General features: G+C 47.9%; 1 protein-coding gene and 1 pseudogene across 1 annotated transcript in view; one reads left to right on the top strand and one right to left on the bottom strand.

Annotated features, from left to right (window-relative positions):
- Positions 1-383: 383 nt before the first annotated feature.
- On the bottom strand, positions 384-1766 carry LOC147444857 (uncharacterized; annotated as a pseudogene).
- A 542-nt stretch (positions 1767-2308) lies between these two features.
- LOC147444852 (uncharacterized) overlaps positions 2309-21232 on the top strand; it is a 228254-nt gene continuing 209330 nt past the window's right edge. The window contains exon 1 of the mRNA XM_086527379.1: positions 2309-3376. Coding sequence (XP_086383505.1) covers positions 3188-3376 — 189 coding nt within the window. The 5' untranslated portion in view covers positions 2309-3187. The remainder of the gene's footprint in view (positions 3377-21232) is intronic.

The raw sequence follows: 21232 nt of genomic DNA, 5'->3' as shown, positions 1-21232 counted from the left end.
GATGAGAAAGCACACTTCGTTGTGTGCGTGGGTGTGAATGTGTTTGTGTGTGTGAGTATGTGTGTATATGCGTGTGCGAGAGAGAGAGGAAGAGAGAGAGAAAGTTTTCTCTCGATTATGTCGAGATTACACATAGTCTTTGAGAGAATGGTCCACATTTGTCTGTCGGCTATTGTGATTGATAAGTCACAACAAGAGCTAGAGGCTATATCGAAGGTCGTGGATGAAGACCTGCATAGTTGGAGTATATTGACGCCAATGGAACAAAGTATCAAGTTGTATGCCGTGTTCTACTTTGTTGGCTCCATACCAAAAATGCATGGGTGGAGAATCTCATGCCTCAGGTATTATAGTGCTAAGTTACTTAATTGTAACTATTTGATCTAACAAAAAAAAGTGGCCTCAACATATGCATGTTTGTTTTGAAATGTAAGTTCCAAAGGAGTTAAGGGACGATGTTTATACTGTTTTGTCAAACTCAATGCATTGCAATCATTACATGATAATCCACAATCAATTGCATTTGTTTGTTGGGGACACTGCAAACAACAAACTATCAATAAATTATCAATGAAAATGCCAGTACTCAATCAAAGAAAACTACACTAAAGCTATCAACCTTTGCAGTAATGATTTTGCACGATTCTCGGAGATCTTTTAGCTCCTCTTTGACTTATAGATTTGAACAGTGTGTACTTAAATGCTGTAGTACCCTTCAACCAAATGCATGCATTTGATTGAAAGTTAACAAACAGCTCAATCATTTTGAAGGAGTAAAAGCAATGCATACCTAGACACATTCGGTAACAGTCTCTCCATGGTGACAATTGAGAGTGAGTCAAAGAGCAGTAAAGATGAACGTCATCGAGAAAGAGGAGGTATGCATACCACATGGGCATTGTAAAATGCCACAAGAACCCAGTGAGATCTATACAAAGAGGTCAAATTTAGACCACATTTTTTTTGGTCTATTGTGTAATACGTAACATTGAAATAATCATATCTATCCAAGACGACGAAGAATGTAAAGATATGACTTCCTAAATCGGGAGTCCTAAAGAAATTGTCGAGAGTATGGTCTCCTATAGTACGCTCCGAGACAAAAGGGTACCACATACTGTCGACCCACCACATTGCTGAGAGAACATCTGCACTAATATATTTTCCATCCATTTATCAAATAGTAGTTTAATAAGTTATAACATGATAAAAATCTACGTTACTATAGTGCTATTTCCCTCACAATGAAAAGAGATTGATAATGTTTGTCGAAGCCTCAAGATCTAAAACATCGTCGATAACTTGGACATCTAGCTCCGACTCAAGCTTAACCCGACTTGATCGCAAGAGAAACGTAACTCCTTTATGGCACCTACATTAAAATGAACACACTTACATTGTTTACCTTTGTTTAATACACTTGAAAGATTTACATGGTTATACAAATCTATATTAGCAACAAACCTATCCAGAAGTTGCTCCATATTCAAATCGTGGCTCTCACATACAAGGTGGTTGTGGCTCACCACGAAAGTAATCCTTTTGGCATGCATAAAGCTAGATGTCGATGACGAAACAAGATATAATAACAAACAAATTGTGAATCGAGTAAATATAAAAAAGAACCCTTCTGAAGGAAAAGAAATTTGCACAATATATTATACAAAACTTACAATGGAAGACCCATCCTCAGAATCATTGATTTCTTCTTCGTGCGGCACTATAATTTTCCTCATGAGAGGCATCGACAGCATGTGGGACCCCATTCATGCGAGCTTTGTACTTGCGCTTTATTTTTGTCTCCATCTTTGCTACTCTACTCGGCATGTTTTCTTCCCATGCAATCTTTTGAGATTTGATCCAAGCGTGTTTCCATTCTGTTTGTGATTTCCCTTTTGGGTCATAGACTCTTTCCCACTCTTTAGTTGCTCGTTGCTCTAAATCTTTGTGAAACTTTCTTCGTGCCACCGTAACTCTATGTGCAACATTCTCAAATCTTGTCATGTATTGGCGTTTAGATTTAGGAAACATTGTTCGCGGCCCTGATTTATGCTCTGGAACATGGATATTAGTGATTTTGTGCACATTCTTTAGATGTATAATGAGAAGACATCGCCTTTCGTATGAGACCTTTCTATCAATAACATTTGTGACGCATGACACTCACGTACCACTTTTCCATTTGCCCCCACAACCTCAATAAATGGAGGCACATCCGGACCAAGATACGGAAAAAGATTGAAGTTTATTGATCTTACAAATCACATGACCTCTATACATACACAAGCACAACCCGTGACATGTCTCATTAACGACTTTCAAGTTTAGACAAGGCGCATCATCAAACATTGTACAACATAATAGCCTTTCAATAAGGAGAGCATCAATGAAGCCAATGATGTACCCAAAAATCAAAAGTATTCAATCGATACATACCTCAGTCTCCCTTATGTTAATATCACTGTCCACTTCGCCTCCGCTTGCCATTCACTTTCAAAAACGCCCACGTGATCGTTTGAACGCTATTTCTCCACTTGCAACAAAGGTGCATGTGCTTCCATTACATTCTTGGAGCCATAAGTACACAAGCATCAAGATGCCCTCACAGATGTAAGCACCCAAAACTGACCTAGTTCCCAAAGTAAACCGGCATTTGGGAGACCTTTTGCTCGGCAGGTTTTGTGTGGTTTCAAAGTTCCCAATGTCCTAAGCTACACACAACAACTCATTCAAAGATTGTGTCAGATAATGAGCGCGAGGCAGTATGAGCAAGGCAATATGCACATAATGAGCCCATCGGTGCTGCGCGTGGGTAGTATGCAGAGAAATGAGCCTGTCGGCGCGGTGCTAAACAATATGCAGAGAACGAGCCCAAACTTTAATTTGCAGTCCGCCTGAGAGCCTACCTGTCGTTTTCCCACTGCCCAGAGCGAAATTCGCCCTTCAAAAAAAATGGATGGCAGACCTCGTCTATTTTCAGCTGGACCTTCATCCCTTCAAACGGGCCCCGTATCATATATAGACGAGGCCCCACGTTCTCATGGGCTTTAGAGAGAGAAAGAGAGAGAGAGAAAGAGAGAGAAAGAGCAACTAACAACTAACTGCTGCTGCTTTGGACACTTGCGAAGCGAGCTGAGACCCCCTCCCCCCCATTCACCCTCCTAGCTGAGCCCTACACCACGCACAGATGCAAACACAGACAGGAGGAGAGATGGGAATCGTGACTGTTGTAATTCTGCTGCTGTGGGGGTGGGAAGCCCAGGGTGTCACGCTCCCTAATTTTGAGCTGGTCAAAACCGAGGTACAAAATTGTTACACGGGCACCATGAATTGCGAGCGGAAGCTCGTGGTGGAGCTGGAAGCTTATATGGGCTATGTAAGTTATTTTCTCTCTGTGCATGCTTGAGTAAGAGTGTGCGTGCCTGCCTCCGTCTCTCTCTCTTGTTGCTCTTTGTATTTTGCACATTATAGATCCTTTTATCTGCCCAATGTGCTACATCAAACCCTAATGAGAGGGAACATGTACAAGAGCGGAGCCTGTCTTTATATACAACTAAAATGTACAATATCTAAACCACAAAATGGGAGGGGGAAGAGCCAAACAGGTGGCTTGTACTACCAGTTGAGGCTTTGTTCCACCATAAAGAACGGCCATGGCTGGCAGAGGCTACTGAAGTCCTGGAGCCGCCTTCCAAGCTGATCACAAAATGGGAGGGGGAAGAGCCAAATAGGTGGCTTGTACTACCAATGGAGGTCTTGCTCCAGTATGAGGCATGATCCTGGCTGCCAGAGGCTAATGAAGGCCTTCCACTGCCTCTCAACCCTCGATCGAGCTGCCCTAGATGAAATCTTTATGTCCTCTGAGTGTACGGATCACTTGGAGTTTGAATGGTGGCAGGGGGTGGCCCGGGCTGGCTCTCAAAAACTCAGAAGCACCGAACCCTTTTGGGTAAACAAGATTGCGAGGCTACAGATCTACTGCTTCCTTCTTAAATTTCTCTTGGGTCCATGGCTCTGGAGAAATCGGACATGAGGCACTAGTGAGGGTGCTGAGGTGTTGGATGCCTAGACAGTCTGTATCAATTCCGTGATGAAGTGCTGGAGCAGATAGAGATAACAAGGCCCTCACTTCCCAAGTGTGTCATGCTTGAAAGGATGGATACCATCTGACAAAGAATCTGTTGGGTAAGCCTGACTCCTTGCAAATCCTCTCTAGTGTGAAAGAGTACTATATGATATGATATGGTGGCCTCATCTGTGATGTCAAAAGTCTACCAACGGGTTGCTAGTGCTGAGTTGTCAAGTGTGCAAGAGTAACTATAAGGACATGTCTTTGAAGAGGCCCATAGTCTGCTCTCCTTGATTAATGATGTGTTAGTGTTTGTTCTTTGCACCTGATAGCTCGTTCATAGTCTCTCTCTCTCTACTACTCTCAATGCTCTTTCGGTTTACTCTTGGTTTTCCTCTTTATTTTCTCTGTTATAATTTTTGTTTTCCTTGATCTTTTATTGTTGTTTTGTGGTGGGGTGTTGGAGTGCGTTTGGGATGGAGCTCTCCTTGGATTTCTACTAATGGACCTCCTCTTGCAGGCTTCGGAGTTTCTCTATTGTGTTCTTCGGAGTTAGCCTCCCCAGCTTTATATTACAGGAGCCACCTTCAGCAAGTGGACTGTCTTCTACAATAGCCGAGACTGCTCTTGCGATGACAAAGATGATAGATAAGAAGCAGTTCACATCTAGGAAATCTACTGAGGGAAATCAAGAGGAAGAACCATCCTGTTACCTCTCTTTTGTGTCTCCTCAGCTCCATGGCTGCAATTGGTGCTAAAAAGCCCACCGACATTGAGCAGCTGCCTTTGGAAGCAAGTTCCTTGCTCACTGATACTCTTGGTGGCTTTCAGGTTATCTTGTCTCACATAGAGCACTTTCGGTGGGAAGAGCCTATCTTCCAAAGGGAGTTGTTGGCCTCTAGGCTCTCTCTTCCTTAGATGGCCAGGGAACTTTTTACTCTTTCTAGGAGAGGTTTTTACCCCTGGCCGATGTTTCCACCTACGGGCAGGAATTTATTTTTTCCAGTTTTAGGCCCTATTTTTCAGGGTCATGGGGTTTTTGAAGAGGTTGGGCAACGTGGCAAGTTCCCCCATGTAGTATCAATATTGTGCATTGCAGAGTTATCCAGGGTTTTTGGGTCTTTCTCTCTCCCAGGTTCTCTTTGCAGCGTTTCTCTCTCTAGGGTTTTTCCTCTCTCTAACGTTTTCCCTAGATCCCCCTCCCTCTCTTTGCATCCCTTGCATTTTTGCAGATCCCTCTCCTTTCTTCTGTGCCCTCTCCTGATCTAGGCGACTCTCCAACTCTGGCGTTATTGCACATCTACCACGACGGGGCTGTTCTCAGAGGTTCCACATTTGGAGGTTGCTATTGCTTGTCATAGGAGACCACCATGACGGGGTTGTTCTCGGAGGTTCCACATTCGGAGGTTGCTGCTGCCTGTTACCAGTTACTAGAGGTTTTGCACCTGTTGGGGCGCTGTTTTCAGCCACATCCCTCCATCTTCCACTGCCACTTCTGACATGATATCAGAGCTCAAGTGTTAGATCTGACCTTGGAGGGTCTATGCGACATGTTCAGGTGTTTTTTTGGAGTTTTTGAAGAGGAATTAGCTTGCTGTTTTCTCAGATTCAGATCTGGTATTATGGCATCCGTTTCGAGTTTTCTGAGATCTGGTACGTGTTTTGCAAGTACAGAGAGGTTGTCTATTGGCTGTAGTAAATTTCAGATTTGGACGGTCATTTTGATCGAGTATAGACCCCGATTAGGAGGTGAAGAAGTGGTGTGGAGGAGAGACAGTTGGATGGCTGTCCATTCGTGTCTCAAATTTGGAGTTGTACGGGCTGATGTAGAACGATTTCTTCCAAGTACCCTAACATATCCTCTTCACACGACCATACTCTTTTTTTCTTTTCCGTGAAAAATATCCTTCTATTAGTTAATGAAACTGCCCATAGGGCTACAACCACCTCTGCGAGAGAGGGCTAAAACAAGCATGATGGGGAGACTCTCCCAATGAAAACACATCAAATGTACAGAGAGGCTAAATCAAGAGATGGGAGGAGGGAAAAGCCACACAGGTGGTCGGTAGTGCCATTTGAGTACACCCTGGACCATTGTGTAAAAAGGCCCAGGACGCCAGAGTCAAAGGAAAGCCTCTCTACGCTCCCTCATGCGGTCGGAGCTGCCCTGGAGTCTCTCGAGCTGTCTTCTAAGAGTGTGGATCAGCTCTAGCCAAAGATCGCGAACAGTCTCTACTGGTGGCACAGGGCGAGCCTCAAAGATGCGGAAGCAACGGGCCCGCCAGATGAACCAGAGTGTCTGGCCATTGATGAGCTCCCAACACTCCTCTCTCTCACTGCACCACTCCTGTGGAGTAAGCTCTGTGGCAGGCTGGAGTGTAGGTCGCCCCCCCTACATCACTATCATCCTGCTGGTGGAAGATAGCTCAAAATGAAGTGCCTGGCCTGTGAGGGTGGACCAAGCAGCTGCTCCCCAACTGTACTATCGAGCCGTGGAAAGAGCAGGCATCAGCCGAAGAACACGAAGCCACACCTGCTGTGCCAAAGGACAGTCCCAAAGACAGTGACGCTGTCTCTCTACAAGATGGCCACAAGCTGCACATGCGACCAAGAGACCACTATGCACTAGCCAGCTCCCAACTGCTGTATCTCTGTGTGCGACTAGCCACTGAAACAAGGTGACTCGCCTCGGCTGTCTGGAGTCCCACAACCTCTCCCAAAAGGCTACCAAGAACTCAGTTGTGAGACCCTCCTCCTGCCAATGAGGTGCTGCAGAGGGGCGAGCCTCTCTCTGTGCTGCTAGTATGTGACGTCCCAGTTGAACAGTGTACTGAAAGAAAGGGACACCTGGGTGGTCTGCAGAAAGAAAGGGTCCCTCCAAAGCCACTCTCCAAGATCCCACTGTACTCGTGCTAGTGGACAGTACTCCCAAGCCCACAGTCTCCAGTGTCTAGTCTCAAGAGCTGTTGGGTCAGGATCGATGACACAAGTCCTCCCACAGAAGCCCACCACTCGGATCCTGTGAAAATAGCACTCTGCCACCTGCGGGGCCTCTGCTGCAACTCGCTGTAAGCGTCCCTCACCCTGTAACTCGAAAAAAAGGGAGAGAACAGTCTCTGAGCAGGCCCGAACTGAGATGAGAACCTCCAGTCGTGTGAATGATCCCATCCACCTGGGTGCTACTGGCTCGAGAGGTGTGAGCCACTCAGCCGGAACTGCCTGTGAGATGTCCTGACACATGCTCTGCACCCCTCTCATGGCCTGTAGCTGGAAACCGTGCAACTCCTCTGACAAGCCTGAAAACTCTAACCAGTCACCTAAAGTGCGTGCTGGACCCGCTGCCATGGGACCCAGGAAACATTAGGCCGACTACCAACCAAGTGGCCTCTCTGAGTGCTAACCATGGGGTTCCAATTAAGGGGCTGTCGTAGGCGCTCCTCCGTGCAAGTAGGCTGTGGCTGCTCCAGGCCTCGCCGCAAATGCTCCCAAGATCGAAGCAAACTCACAGCAAAGCGGTCCTCCAGTCTCCTGCTTAAACCAACTCTGCGCATCTCTGTGAAGATCCATCTGGTCAAAGGTCGCGAGGGGCCTCCTGCCTGAGGCACCCTAGGACGAAGCCGCTGTAGCAAGAACTTCTTCCAGGGCTCCTCTCCTGGAAGAAGTCCTCTGACTATGAACTTCCCCAAGAAGGGCTCTGCTCTGCTGTGTTGGGTCAATGATCCCAAGCCCTCCCTGTGGACAAGGAAGAGTGATGACCTGCCAAGCCACTTTGGCTCAGGCTATCTGAGTGTCACGTCGTGACCAAAGGAAGTTCCTGATCAGCCTCTCTACCTAGCTGATACAAGAACTCGAGAAGATCCAGCAAGAAGTGATGTACCACATAGTTGCCAACAACACCTGGTTGGCCACTAACAACTTCCTCCTGATAGACAGGAGGAGGGGAGCAATCTGTTGCTTGGGAGACAAGTCCAGACCAACCTGATAGCCCAAGTACCGAACTGCAGTCCCTGGGAGAATCCACCTGAAACCCTCACCTGGCATCCAATCGGGCACAGGAGCACTACCAACCGAGAAAGCCACTGTCTTTCTCCAGTTAATCAGTGCGCTGGATGCACAACAGAAGGTCTCAAGAGCTTGCTCACACTTGTGAAGGTTGGCCTCCTGGCCATCCAAGTACAAGGTTGAGTCGTCAGCAAACTCAACGTCTAGTAGCTCATCTCTCTGAATAGGAAGTGCTAAGCCCTGCAAACCAACTTGCTGGGACACCAAAAACCTGCTCATCGCCTAAGCATAGAACAGAAAGAGGAAGGGGGCAAGAGGGCAGCCCTGTCTGACCGAACGTGTGAGCATGAAACGATCGCCTCTACCTCCTGACAAAAGTACTTGACTGTGTGCTCGTTTGTACAAAGCTGACACCCCTCTGATCCAAGCATTTCAAAAGCCCATCCTACGTAGTGTGCCCTCCAGAAAGTCCCAGTCAACTCTGTCGTAGGCCTTCTCAAAATCGAGAAGAAGAATCACAAGATCCTCACCACGGGGCCTCGCTAGGACAGAAGCCTCCCGAAAAGTAAAGATGTTGTCAAAGGATACTACGCTCCTTGACAAAACCAGTCTGAGTCCCATGTATAAGGCTCTCTAGAAGTGGCTGGATCCTCAAACTCAGAGCCTTGGTAAGAATTTTGTAGGCTGAGTTGAGGATGGTGATGGGGCGCCACTTTCGAATCTCATCCAAGGAGCCACCCTCCTTGGGAATGAGGTAGATCAGACCCTCACTCATGCTGTCAGGTATCTCTCTTGTGTGCAAGATGTACTGGAAAGCACTACAGAGATCTGGGCCAAGCAAGTCCCAATACTCCAAGAAAAAACTGGGAGTCAAGCCATCCTCACCTGGACAGCTACCACGGGGGAGTGCACTAAGAGCCCTGTGCAACTCCTCAAGCTGAAGTGGAAGCTCAAGTCTTTGACGCATCTCCTCAGTCAGAATGCAAGGCCTCTGTGCCCACACCTACTCCATGCATGCATCCTGACGCTCTCACTGTAGCAACTGCACGCATGTCCTCTGGCTCAAAAGCAACTGACCCGTCGGGCCTCCTCAACTGACTGACCTTGGCATACGTATGCAGAGGTCCCACTGCCTCGAAGAAAGCACCAGTCACTCTGTCACTGTTGCTAATTGGATTTTCTTATTTTTAATGATTAATCTCTTTTTTAGGATATTGTATTGTGTGCACTAAGAACTGTTAAAAGATTGTAGCTACAGGAACTGCCATCAAGAACGGACAACTCTGATGTGTCATTTGATGGGTGACGGTAAACATCGCGAAGGAGTTTCCGTAAGTTCGGTGGAAAGGGTCGGGTTACGAGTGCCCCTGATGCGTCACATGATGGGTGACGGGTGCATCAGTAAGGGGGCATCCCGTAGGCTAAGGAGGAAATCCGAACTGAGTAAGAAAATACGCGTAAGAACGCAAGCACAATAATAAAGATGGGTTCAATGAAGCTTTTTGCGAAAAGCAGGAACAATCGTGGGAAGGCAGACGCTTTCCCGCGAGGAATCTATGTTTGCATTGCATTCGTGCATGTGGTTGCATGAGGGACGCCTGGGAAGTGTTGTTAAATGCATTGGTTTTAACTTATAAGGTTTTATTGAGTTTTTGGGCAGGTTCAGACCAATTTTAAAAATATGCCGGCCGCCCACTTAATAAGTGGGCAGCCACTTAGAAGATAAAGCAACAAAACCAGCCAGCGAATTCTCTCTCCCTATTTCGGGTAGAACAGCGCTATTTATAAAAAAAAAAAAAAAAAAAAAAAAAAGGCCGCGATCTCTACGCGAGCAGTTATTCTTGCCGTGGCCAGGGAGCTATAAAAGCACCACATGCCCTCACTCACGGGAGGTACCAACATCAGCAAGAGAAGACTCTGCCGCAAGAGATCGCGAGACTACGAAGCACGGAAGTCGCTTTTCCCGCGCAAGAGCGACAGGTATCTATTGTGGATTCGCCATACGAATTGTTGTCGCGTGTTTGTGTGGTTTGTTTTGCAGGAATCTCCCGTCTTACGGGAAGGCCCTTCACGGGAAGTACGACTTCACGCCTAAGTCCCTTACGGAAAGGAACGGCCTTGTGCCCAAGCTCTTTACGGGAAAGCACGACCTTCGGGTCTAAGATTACAGAACGGAGGGGTTTCCTCGGGTTCTCGTGCTTGTATACGAATTCTCCCTGAATAAAAGAATACTCTTAACGGGGGGGGGGACCAACCCATCTTCTGGTCCCCAATACTGTGTCGATCTTCTCCCTTCTCTCACATTTGCAAAGTATTTTAATTTTCAGATTTTCAAGTGCTCGTGTACGCTCCCGTTTTGTGACAGTCACCCACTTGCGTCCACTGAGATGCCTGTCGGTGAAAAGCGAACTCATGGCACCGCTCCTCTTTGCTAACAATCTCCTGGCGAGCCTGCTGTAACTGCTCCTCCAACCAAGGACTGTTTGGATGCTGCTCCTCCATCCTTTGCAAGGAAGCAATGCCCCGTTTGAGACACTGCTCCTCCTCTCTTGCTGCAGTCAGGCGAGTCAAGGACTCCTGGAGAAAGAAACGACTAAGTTGAGCTAGTCCTGAAGCCACTCTGTTAGCAGGAGAATCTTGCGTGTCCAAGCTCTCTGTCCAAAGAGCCTCCACTCGCTCTCAGAGTGCAGAGTCTAGCAAGACCCTCTCAAGGATGCGTAGCATCGTGCTCCCCCGCCTCTGCCTATCTGTCACTGTGAGGATCACTGGTGCATGGTCCGAGAAGGAAGTCCCTGCCAGGATACCAACTGTCCCACCCAAGTCACAGAAAAAGTCACTAGAGGAGAAGCGATCTATCCGCGATAGATTCACTCCTCCCACTCTGCAGGTCCGAACGAGAGAAGGCCAGACTGTCTGGGGGCCTCACAAAGCTAGAGTGCTGCCACATATCCGAAACCCTCAGAGTCATACAAAACCTCTCCCAAGCTGCCAGCTCCACTCCCTGCACAGTAGCGTGGCTACCACCAATCCTGTCAGAAGGGTCCTCCAACATGTTGAAGTTACCCCCAATGCACCACTACTCTGCTTGCGGCAGAGACTCAACAATCTGTGACCAAAAATCTTCTCATGCACTCGCCACATTTGGCGCATATATGTTCAGGAAGCCCACAAGGCAACCCTGAACTGCATAGTGATCCACTGAGCCCTGCCTGGCACAATAATCCCTCTGTCCACAATGGCTTGCTGTCTGTAGAGACTTCGCAATAGTCATACATACCCCACCCTGGATGCCTCCAGGTCCAAAAGCAGCTGACCAAAAAGTATCATATCATCCACGCAAGAGCTGACCACATCGTCTAATGCGGCTCTCACATAGATGATGCTCCTGTAGCATAAGAAGATCAATCTCTCCTCCCACAAGGCAACGCTGAAGCTCCTGATGCAATCGACCCCTCTGACACTGAAACTGGGCCCACCTAGTCCCTGTACATTCCATGAGACGATCCTCATGGCGAGTGAGAAAGAACAGATGCTGCCGCAGCAGCTAAACGTGCCATCTTCGAGGCTGGCTTGGATGGGGAGTAATCCGCATCCGAGCGTCCTCTAGATAGGTGTGACTGCAAAGAGTGTCTGGCTGAAGCCCAAGTAGCCCGAGCCGAACGTAAAGCAACCTCCTCTGTCCACGAGTCCTCATGAATGTATACATAGCATGGCGAGCACTGAGTATCAACAAAGAAGTGAACAATAATGTGTATATCTTGTTGCATCTGGAGGAGTCACCGCAAACTTGGCCAATGGCCACAGAGTAAAAAGCATGTTTGTAACTCCTAGGTCTCCCATGTGATGAGAGAACTCTAGGGTCTGTGTATGCAGCCACTCCAACACTGAGTCGAAGGTCCACTCAGTCTGGTTCTTGCCGCAAAGGGGAAGAGAGAAGCCAACTACTGAGTCCAAGGCTTCTAACCCCCTGGCTGCAAGGAACAAAACATGAACCCTGAAGCACGCTGCCTCAAGGTCTGAAGAGGAGTCGCCGAGAAAGCGTGTAAAGTCGTAGGCAAAGAAGTCGCATCGGCGCCGAATGTCAAAGCTCGTCAGCCCTCGAGGGACTACTGCAAAGGGAGACGTTTGTACCTGTAGAGGGGGTCGCAAGAAACGCAGTCCCTCTCTCGCCAAGCGACTCGTGGCAAAGGTGCTGCCAAGAGATCTTCTAGCAGCCGGAGATGGCCCTGCCCCCTGAGTCGATTGTGGAACTAGAGCGGGAGGGGGGGGAGTAGGAGCAGGGGGAGGAGGGGGAGAAGAGGGGCGGGGGGGATCGGAAAAAGTATAGGGAGGAGGGGGAGAGGTGGCAGGAACAGGAGACGGGGGGGGAGGCTGATGTGGAGGGGGGGAACTCGGGGGGAGGAGGGCTGTCGAGGGTGAAGCTGAGGTGGGGGCTGGAGCTGGGACCTCATCCCGCTCAAGAGGACCGAATTGGTTCCCCGTGGGAACCCACTGCTGCTGGGCAGGCACCTGAGGACCACTCTGTGTGCCAGGCTGTCGCTATGGTCCCTGCCAACGTCGACCACGAACCTGCTGCCATCCCTCATCCGTTGGAGCCCCAGGCTCGGAGGGTGGCTCTGCTTGTGTGCTCTGTGTCTCTGCCTGTGTGGCTGCTGACCAGCCCTTGCAGGCTGGTGCTGAGTCTGTGGTGTAGGTCGGGGCCTCCTCCGTGGACAGGCCTTCGCAAGATGGCCCATCTGTCGACAAATGAAGCACTGGTTTGCGAGGCCCGAATACTCCACGCTCTGTCTAAACCAACCCCCACTCACCCGAGGAAGGAGGATGACCTTCGGGAGAGTGTGAGTATCCCTAACCAGAACGCGAACTGAGGGAATGCCGGCGGCCTTGGCAGCTACGGAGGCTGCTGTGCGAGGTGTTTCCAGGACAGTCCCAATCGCTGAGCCCATCCTGGACAAAAGTGGTAGGTACTCCCTCCGCAAACCAGGAAAGCAGATAGAGATGGGAATGTCTGCCTCCTGTACCAACACATCTAAAGCAGGGTCAAAACCATGTCTCCACTGTCGAAAGTGGGCTCGAACTGCTTGGATGGTCAAGGGACTCATGGCGATGGTCTTGGACGCCATCTCGGAGGTCTCAAACTCGATCTGATAGTAGCCTTGTCCGAGGATCTGGACGTCCAAGATCTTGCCCACCTCTGCAAGAAGGCGGGCGGGCCTGGAGAAGGCCACGCATCTCTCTTCTGCTAGGTCTGGTGCCGAGAATCTTGCAGATGACAGAAGTCGCCTGCAAGCGCTCTACCTCTTCGGCTAGGCTCGCTTGCTCTGTCGGTGAGAGAGCAAGTCGAATGGTGGGCTCAATGGGCCGCCATCTGTGTCTACTGTTGTGAAGAAGAAGCGGAGGATCGTCGACGGAAGGGGGGAGACTTGCTCGACCGAGCACGTCGATGGTGCTGGCGACGCCCGTCAAGCAAGAAGGGAGAGGGAGAGGGCTAACGGTAAAAAGCAGGCGAGGGGCGGACAGCGGGAGGGGGCGGGCAGCAGCAGCGGGCAGCAGCGCGAGGGGGGCAGCGGCAGGGGAGAGGGCTGAATTGGGCAGCGGGCAGCAGCGGGCTGTCTGGGCAACGGGCAGCAGCAGGGGCAGCGCGAGGGGCAGGGGGCAGCGTGAGGGGCAGCGCGAGGTGGATAGGGTGGAAGAGCAGCGCGAGGGCGATGGCGAAGGGGGGGAGAGGGGGCGGGTGCGAGCAGCAGCAGCGAGCATTTCCCAGGTCTTAATAATCCCCAATAATTACACGACCATAGTCTTCCTGTCAACATGTCGGAAGGTGATTCAAATGGTGGTCGTGTTGAATTATCGTCAGGTGCTACGTGGGCACTGAGATTGGTATCAAAAGGAGAAGTGTGATAACTTGTGAAGATACCTTCCCATTTCGACTTTTTGGGCTGATCATCAGCTAGATGGTACTATTTATAGTACTTGAAGGATGATGATGATGATGGTGCTAGTTGAGTCATATGATCTCTGTTTCTTTGTAATCGAGAAGGTGGAGAAGTCATCTACAGGAGGAGGGTGCATGCTAGGAGCGTATCAATGCTCGAGTGTGGTCCTTTATCATCTTGAATTGTACCCCACAAATCTTGGAGCATGTGAAGGCAATGACGAGTGCAAAGCAAATTTGGGATCATTTGGAGTCTATTCCCGAGCATGTACCCCTATGAAGTGTGTTGCTTTGCAAGTTAAGTTGATCAACATGGATGTAGCCCGAGCTACTCCCATGAGGGTTCACCTCAACAAGATGCAATCATTGTGGCCGGAGATAATTTGGATGGGGAAGAACATTGCCTCAGAGGACATGGTCATTTATTTGATGTCCCAGTCATTGCCAGCTTACTTGAGTTTCTATTCTTTATTGATTACAAGTGGATGATTGAACACTATTACGTGGAAGGGGTTAGTCCCGATGGTTTTGGACCAAGAGGAGGACCTCAAATCCCAAGTTTGATCAAGATTCAATTGAGGCCCTGTTTGCAGATTACAAAGGAAAAAGAAGTGAGCCATATTCTTCGAAGACTAATGCAGAGCAGGAATCCTTGAAAGCCCAGAGACATTGCAACATTGTGGAGAGAAAGGTCATTACTAGAGGAAATGTGCTTTGTGGAGAGGGGAGTCATCAACAGTGACTCCCCCATGATGAGATACCTTTGGAATATGACAGGATTTGACTTTCCTCGACTCTCAAGATTGAATCATTACAGTGGTGTTGTCTACTCGTGATTGAATCATTACAGCGGTGTTTTCTACTTGTCCTGTGTCAACCAAAACAGAATCCGCGCCAACAACGCCACCAAACCGCAACTCGGTGTGGCTCTCAATATGAATGAGCTGGGAATGGCCTACTGCCCAGGTCGAGGGATAAGTGTACTGTAAGGTTACTGAGGTGAGTGTAAGTAACTTTGAAGGTAGCAATCCAAATGATCAGAAGTGTAGAAGAGCAATTGCATTACCATCCAAGCTAGCTCCGAGTGACTTTGGATGTAGTCGCGTAATGATGCCTGATCTCCCGCATCTCGCGGGTAAACTCTCCAAGAGAGTCCAAAACACTGAAGTCCCACTGCAGTATGTAGATCCAAGCAATGAACCTATCAAAGAAGAGATCCAAGATCTTCTCCCTAGTCCATGTAGATGCTCCTGTGTAAGCAAGTGATCTGACATGTCGAGGTCAAGTGGTAAGTGTTTGTCCACCCAAGATGGTGGTGTTTTCTCTGGGAATGTCGGAATCCCATATGCCATGAGCATGGCCATATCTCGTGTGAACCTTTTATCTTTCTGTCTTTGTGTGTCAATATCTGTTTTGGAACGAGTATCTCCTTGCTTTCCTCCACTTCGGGTTGCTCATCTGGCTCCCCATCATCGGGCACATCGCCTTTAAAAGGCTTCAATAGACTCACATGAAAAGCATTGTGAATCTTCCAAGTATTGAGCAGCTTCAGTCTAAAGGAGACATCATTTATCTTTTCTTTTATCTAGAAAGGGCCATAATACCTCATGCCAAGCTTTGGAAAAAGCTGCTCCTTTCCCTTTTTCTTTCTTAGACGTGTCTTCTCAAAACTTAAGAGCACCTAGTTAGTTGTCTTCCTTTAATTTCAAATCGCGACGCGATCTGCTGCCTTCCTGTGTCGTTCTTGAGATTTCGCTAAAGCCTCCCGGACCTTGGCAAATGTAGTGTCCAAGTTCCTCGTGTACTGGTCGGCTTCAAAATTTTTACTTTTTGTGCTAAGGAAGGGTGGAACCTTCGGAGCACCTTCAATGATCTTAAATGGCGCCTTCCCCGTCAAAGAGTGAACCGTGTTGCTGTAGGCAAATTCCACCAAAGGCAAATCTTTCTCCCATTGAGTCTTCTGATCAGAAATGTAAGACTTCAATGAATCGAGAACAATTGAATTTGCAATCTCAGATTACCCATTTGTCTGCGGGTGGAATGATGACGAGAACTGCAATCGTGTACCAATGTTCTCCCAAATAGCCCTCCAAAACAAACACGTGAATCGGGGATCTCTGTCAGAGACTATTGTCTCAGGCATTCCATGTAGTCTGAAAATCTGTGCAATGAACAGTCTCCCTAAATGATCTGGCTCGACTGTTTTCTTCACGAGAATGAAGTGAGCTTGCTTGCTAAATCTGTCGATGACAGTCTAAATGCCATCATGCCCACTTTGTGTCTTTGGGAGATCAAAAGTGAAATCCATTGCAATACTTTCCCAGGGGCGTGTGGGAATGGGTAAAGGCTAGAATAATCCCTGTGTTTTATGCTTGTCAAACTTGACCTTTCGGCAAGTAACGCTCCACACCTCTCAAGGTGGTGTCGATGCCGCGGTGACCCGTAAAAGGTGGACAATGGCACTCAGTCAAAACCTTTTTCCTCAACGGCTGTGTAACGCACAACATCGTTTTCTTCATCAAGTAGCCATCCCGTATGGAATATCCCGCTACTACCTCCCCATTCTATATTCGATTGAATACATATGAAAAATCCCGCGTATTGATCAACCATGTTCTCAAAGCCTCTATGATGAATCGCAGAAATAGCCAAGATTAGCGGCTTCCGAGACAAAGCATCCGCCACCAAGTTCTTCTGTCCCTGAACATGGACAATCTGGAAGTGAAATTGTGACAAGATGTTAGCCCACCGCATCTGCTTTTTCGAAAGCGGCTTCTTTGACAAGTAGCGTAAACTTTGATGATCAGTGAAGACCGTAAAATCGGCTCTGAGTAGGTAATGTCGCCACTAAGTAAGAGCATGGATCACTGCCAAAAGCTCTTTCTCATAATTTGTGCTGTCAATTTTGGCCTTGAAAACAATCGGCTTTCATAGGCAATTACATGGCCTTCTTGCATTAAGACCGCTCCCAAACTACGACCATAAGCATCACAATATACTTCAAATGACTTTTGCAAATCCGGCAAAGTCAATACTGGTCCACTAGTCAATTTCTCTTTCAGTGTCTGAAAGGCAGTCACCTCTGTGGGTCCCCACGAGAAAGGGACTCCTTTCTGTGTCAGAGTATGCAAAGGGGAAGCTACCTCTGCAAACTTTCGAATGAACTGCCGGTAATAAGAACACAAACCCAAGAAGCTTCTAACCTGATGAACATTCTTCAAATCAGGTCAATCATGTATAGTCTCAATCTTGGCCGGGTCCATCTGTACTCTTGCTGTTGAGATGATGTGTCCCAAAAAGCGTATCTCCGGCAAGAAAAATTCACTCTTTTTGGCATTGATGATAACTAACTTGTGATCTCGTAATGCCTAAAAGACATGTAGCATATGGTGTCCATGTTCTGCTTCATCCTTGGAGAAGACTATAATGTCATCAAAGAAAGTGCCAACCAACGAAAGATCGATACTCTCGGAAAATCCTAGCCATCATTCGGTTGAAAGTTACTGGAGCATTGGTAAGGCCAAAAGGCTTCCTAAAAAATTCATACAAATCAAAGCTCGTCCGAAAGGCTGTCTTATAGACATCTTCTGGCGCAATTCGGATCTGATGATATCCCCTTTTCAAATCAATCTTGCTGAAACAAGAGGATCCGTGAAGTCAGTCAAAAATATCATCGATCGTGGGAATCGAAAATCTGTTCTTGGTGGTGATTTTATTCAGAGCTCTGTAATCAATGCATATTCTCCAAGATCCGTCTTTCTTTAATACCAACAACACAGGAGAGGAGTAGGGTGAAGTACTCGGCTGGATAAGACCCTTTTCCAGAAGGTCTTTCACTTGGTTCATTATCTCTTCACTTTGGGCTCGGCTAGCACGGTAAGGTGGCCGGTTCGGTAGTGTGCTTCTAGGAATTAGATCAATGGTGTGATCCTCAGGTCTTGATGGGGGTAACTCGCCTGGCAGGCCCTCAGAGAAGCAATCGGCACGTGTGGGAAAAATCTTGGCGTTCTCTATCAAGTTCAGACATGTTCGTTCTGTGTTCATCATTTAACTCTTTCAAGTAGATCGAGTAAACAGAGACTGGATTTCATTAATTTAGAAATGGCTGAAGCTGATACAATAGGGACATACTCGCCCTTCAGTTTTACATCAAGTACAATTTTTCGGCCCTTTTCATTCGTCAACGTTGCTTTCTTTGCCCGATAATCGACCACGCCGTTGTTCTTATGGTACCAAGGGACTCTAGGAGGACGTCACAACCTTCCAAGGGCATTATGTAAAAGTCCTCGTGCTCCAAATACCCCTGACAATGCAATCGACGTTTGCCAATGACAGGTAATGGCTATGTCCCGTCCGAGTGCGCTAGAACTGCCTCTGCTGGTGGTCCCATCTTGTCGAGTGTAATCTCGAACCGCACTGCCACTTCAGGTGAAATAAAGTTGACCTTGGCTCCTCCATTAAAGAAAATTAGTGCTTCTTGATCTTTCACTTTGCCCCAAGCTTGGCAAAGTTCTGTAACTTCATCAATCGGGCTTGGGTCAGTACCCATGCAATCTGGTACCAGTCCTGCTTTCATCTTGCCTTTTCTGCCACGTTCCTCTGCTGCTCTCGAACTCTCTGGCCTGTCTTTAGTTTGTTCTTGCTATCACAAACTACTGATGTGTCAAAGCCCTGAAGAATGGAGCCAACTTCCAGATCCTGGCCGAGGGGTCTAAACCCTAAGAAGAACAAGTAACAGAAGAAGAAGTCCTACCAACTTATGGGGATCCCGTCCGATGGGGCCCCAGTGACAAAAAGGAATTAAAATAAAGCATGACCCACCCACACACACGCGCAACTGATGACGTGGCAGCAATATGGACGCTCCGGGAATCACACTGATAGTGCTGACATGGCAGGCCGTACGGATTTCTGCATTTTGCACTGACATTCTGACGTGGCAGGCTGTATGGATTTTTGTAAATTATGCTGGCAGCTTTTAGGCATTGCTTTTGGACCAGATGCTTTTGAGTTTGAAGGCTTTTCATGTAAAACTGCTATTGGGGCCTAGGGCCTTTAAATATGAGGCCGTGGGCTCATTCTCTGGCATGCTTCCTGGAGAAGGTGCAGAGTCTGGAGTACCGGCTTGTACTTTGTTGATGCAATATAAAGAAATACCGAAAGGGGCGCCAAGGTTTGGGGCCAATACTCTCTGGGGTGGAATTTCGCCACTCCGTGTGTGTGTCGTCTCTCTCTCTCTCTCTCTCTCTCTCTCTCTCTCTCTCTCAGTTCAGTTGTTATTGAAGTGTTCAAAGTGTGTTCAGCCTATTCTTTTCTATTGGCACGTGGTGCCCGTCTTGTGACAGTGGTATTAGAGCATCAGGCGTGTGCTTTTCTGAAAGCATGCCGGTCCTACCAAAGAACAGACAGAGCAAGATCGCCCTTCCAAAGTTCATTGGAAATTTTAGCTTCGTCGTGCTCCGACCCCGGACTTATTAGCCACTCCCACCCTTACTTCATCGCGCATCGGGCGTGCTCCCGTCTTCACGGCTCGTGTCTTACAGGGCATAAGCCTAAAAGATCACTTGCAAAAGAAGGATCCAAGATTTGTTTCGAGTCACTATTTTTCTCAAAAGCAGTGCCATGCAAATGTTGATGTCTATAACTACCAAGCCGCACACTCCAAGGACCTGCCAAGCTTTCAAGAAAATTTTTGCCCGAAGTGGTATGGTTTCTGACATCTTCCTGCGGAGTGCAACTTCTGGCAGAGTGGGGTATCCTGAAATCCTTGCCATGGAAACCCTAGCAGATTATAACTTGAAATTCCTCGACATCTCTCAATAGATGTCTCTTCACGAGCTGATGACCTTGGAGGTCCGTTGTGATTGCTATGGCTTGGGACTACCATCGCCGCCAGAGGAACACTACCTGTCCAAGAGCTGATGGACCATGTTGTGGTCGGCTACGACTTTATGAAAGGAACCTAACCCTAATTTTTGGTGCAGGTTTCAGAATGGAAAGTCAGTCGATTTTTCGAGCTCCGTTGATGTCAAGATTTCTATTTAAGTTTGAAATCTGTTTGAGAACTTGTTTGGTGATCTTGTTTGAAATTTGTTTGAAATGGATGGTATCTGTTTTGAACCTGTTTTGGTGCCGATTTGAAATGTTTGACTCTGGTTTTAATACTGGTTTCATTGATTGGTGATTTTACTCCCGGGTGGAGAAGTGAGAAATATTGTTTTGGTATTATCTGAGCCGCGGAACGACGCAGGCCGACGCTTGGGGAGCGTTTCGTTGTATGTTTGAAAACCTCGGAACGACGCAGGCCAAGGTCTGGGGAGGCGTTCCGTTGTATGCTAGAAAACCTCCGAACGACGCACGCCGATGCCTGGGGACCGTTTGGTTGTATGCTTGTAACATAATTGTTCTTGTGACTCTCGGCCCGGACCTGGACGGTTATGCGGGAGGAGTATTTAGAAGTCTGAGTAGTGGTTATTCTCAGCACCTCCAAACGACGCAGGCTGAGGTCTGGGGGGCGTTTGGCTGTAAAAGGCCTGATATCTCCCGGCCCGGACCTTTTTAGGTTATGCGGGAGGAGTGATGAGGGAGTCGTTGAATATCTCCTGGCCCGAACCTTGTCAGGTTATGTGGGAGAATGTTCATCGGCGACTTTATGTTTCTATGTCTTGTAACATGCATATGTGAGCATTTGTGTTGCATTGTGATGTGCCAACCACTGAATATTCCTAATTGGATGAGATTGCCTGGGTATGTAATTCTAGTGCATCAAGACACCCGTGGAAGATCAGTGCGGTCTGGGTGTGATGTCTAATTTTACTATGCCAGCATATCAAGAGTTCCAAAGTGGATGAAAGGAGAAACGAACTCCTTGATTGAAAGAGCCGAAAGGAGAAGCCAACTCCCTAACAAAAAAAATAGCAAACTGATTGTTCCTCAGATTGTCCCTCAGATTGTCCCTCGAAATTTTTTGAGCTAACTTGAGTTGTTTTGCAGATATGCTGTAATTGCGGACGATTACTTTCTTTCAAGAAGAGGGGATGTCACAAACTGCTCACATGTCAAAGCACTGAAGAATGGAGCCAACTTGCAGATCCTGGCCGAGGGGCCTAAACCCTAAGAAGAACAAGTAACAGAAGAAGAAGTCCTACCAACTTAAGGGGACTTTGTCCGATGGGGCCCCAGTGACATAAAGGAATTAAAATAAAGTAGGACCCACCCACCCACAC

This window comes from Adiantum capillus-veneris, chromosome 13, assembly GCF_014529385.1.
Source record: "Adiantum capillus-veneris isolate H3 chromosome 13, ASM1452938v2, whole genome shotgun sequence".
NCBI lineage: Eukaryota > Viridiplantae > Streptophyta > Polypodiopsida > Polypodiales > Pteridaceae > Adiantum > Adiantum capillus-veneris.
Note: the sequence above shows the minus strand (reverse complement) of the source record. Positions and strands in the feature narration are given on the sequence as shown.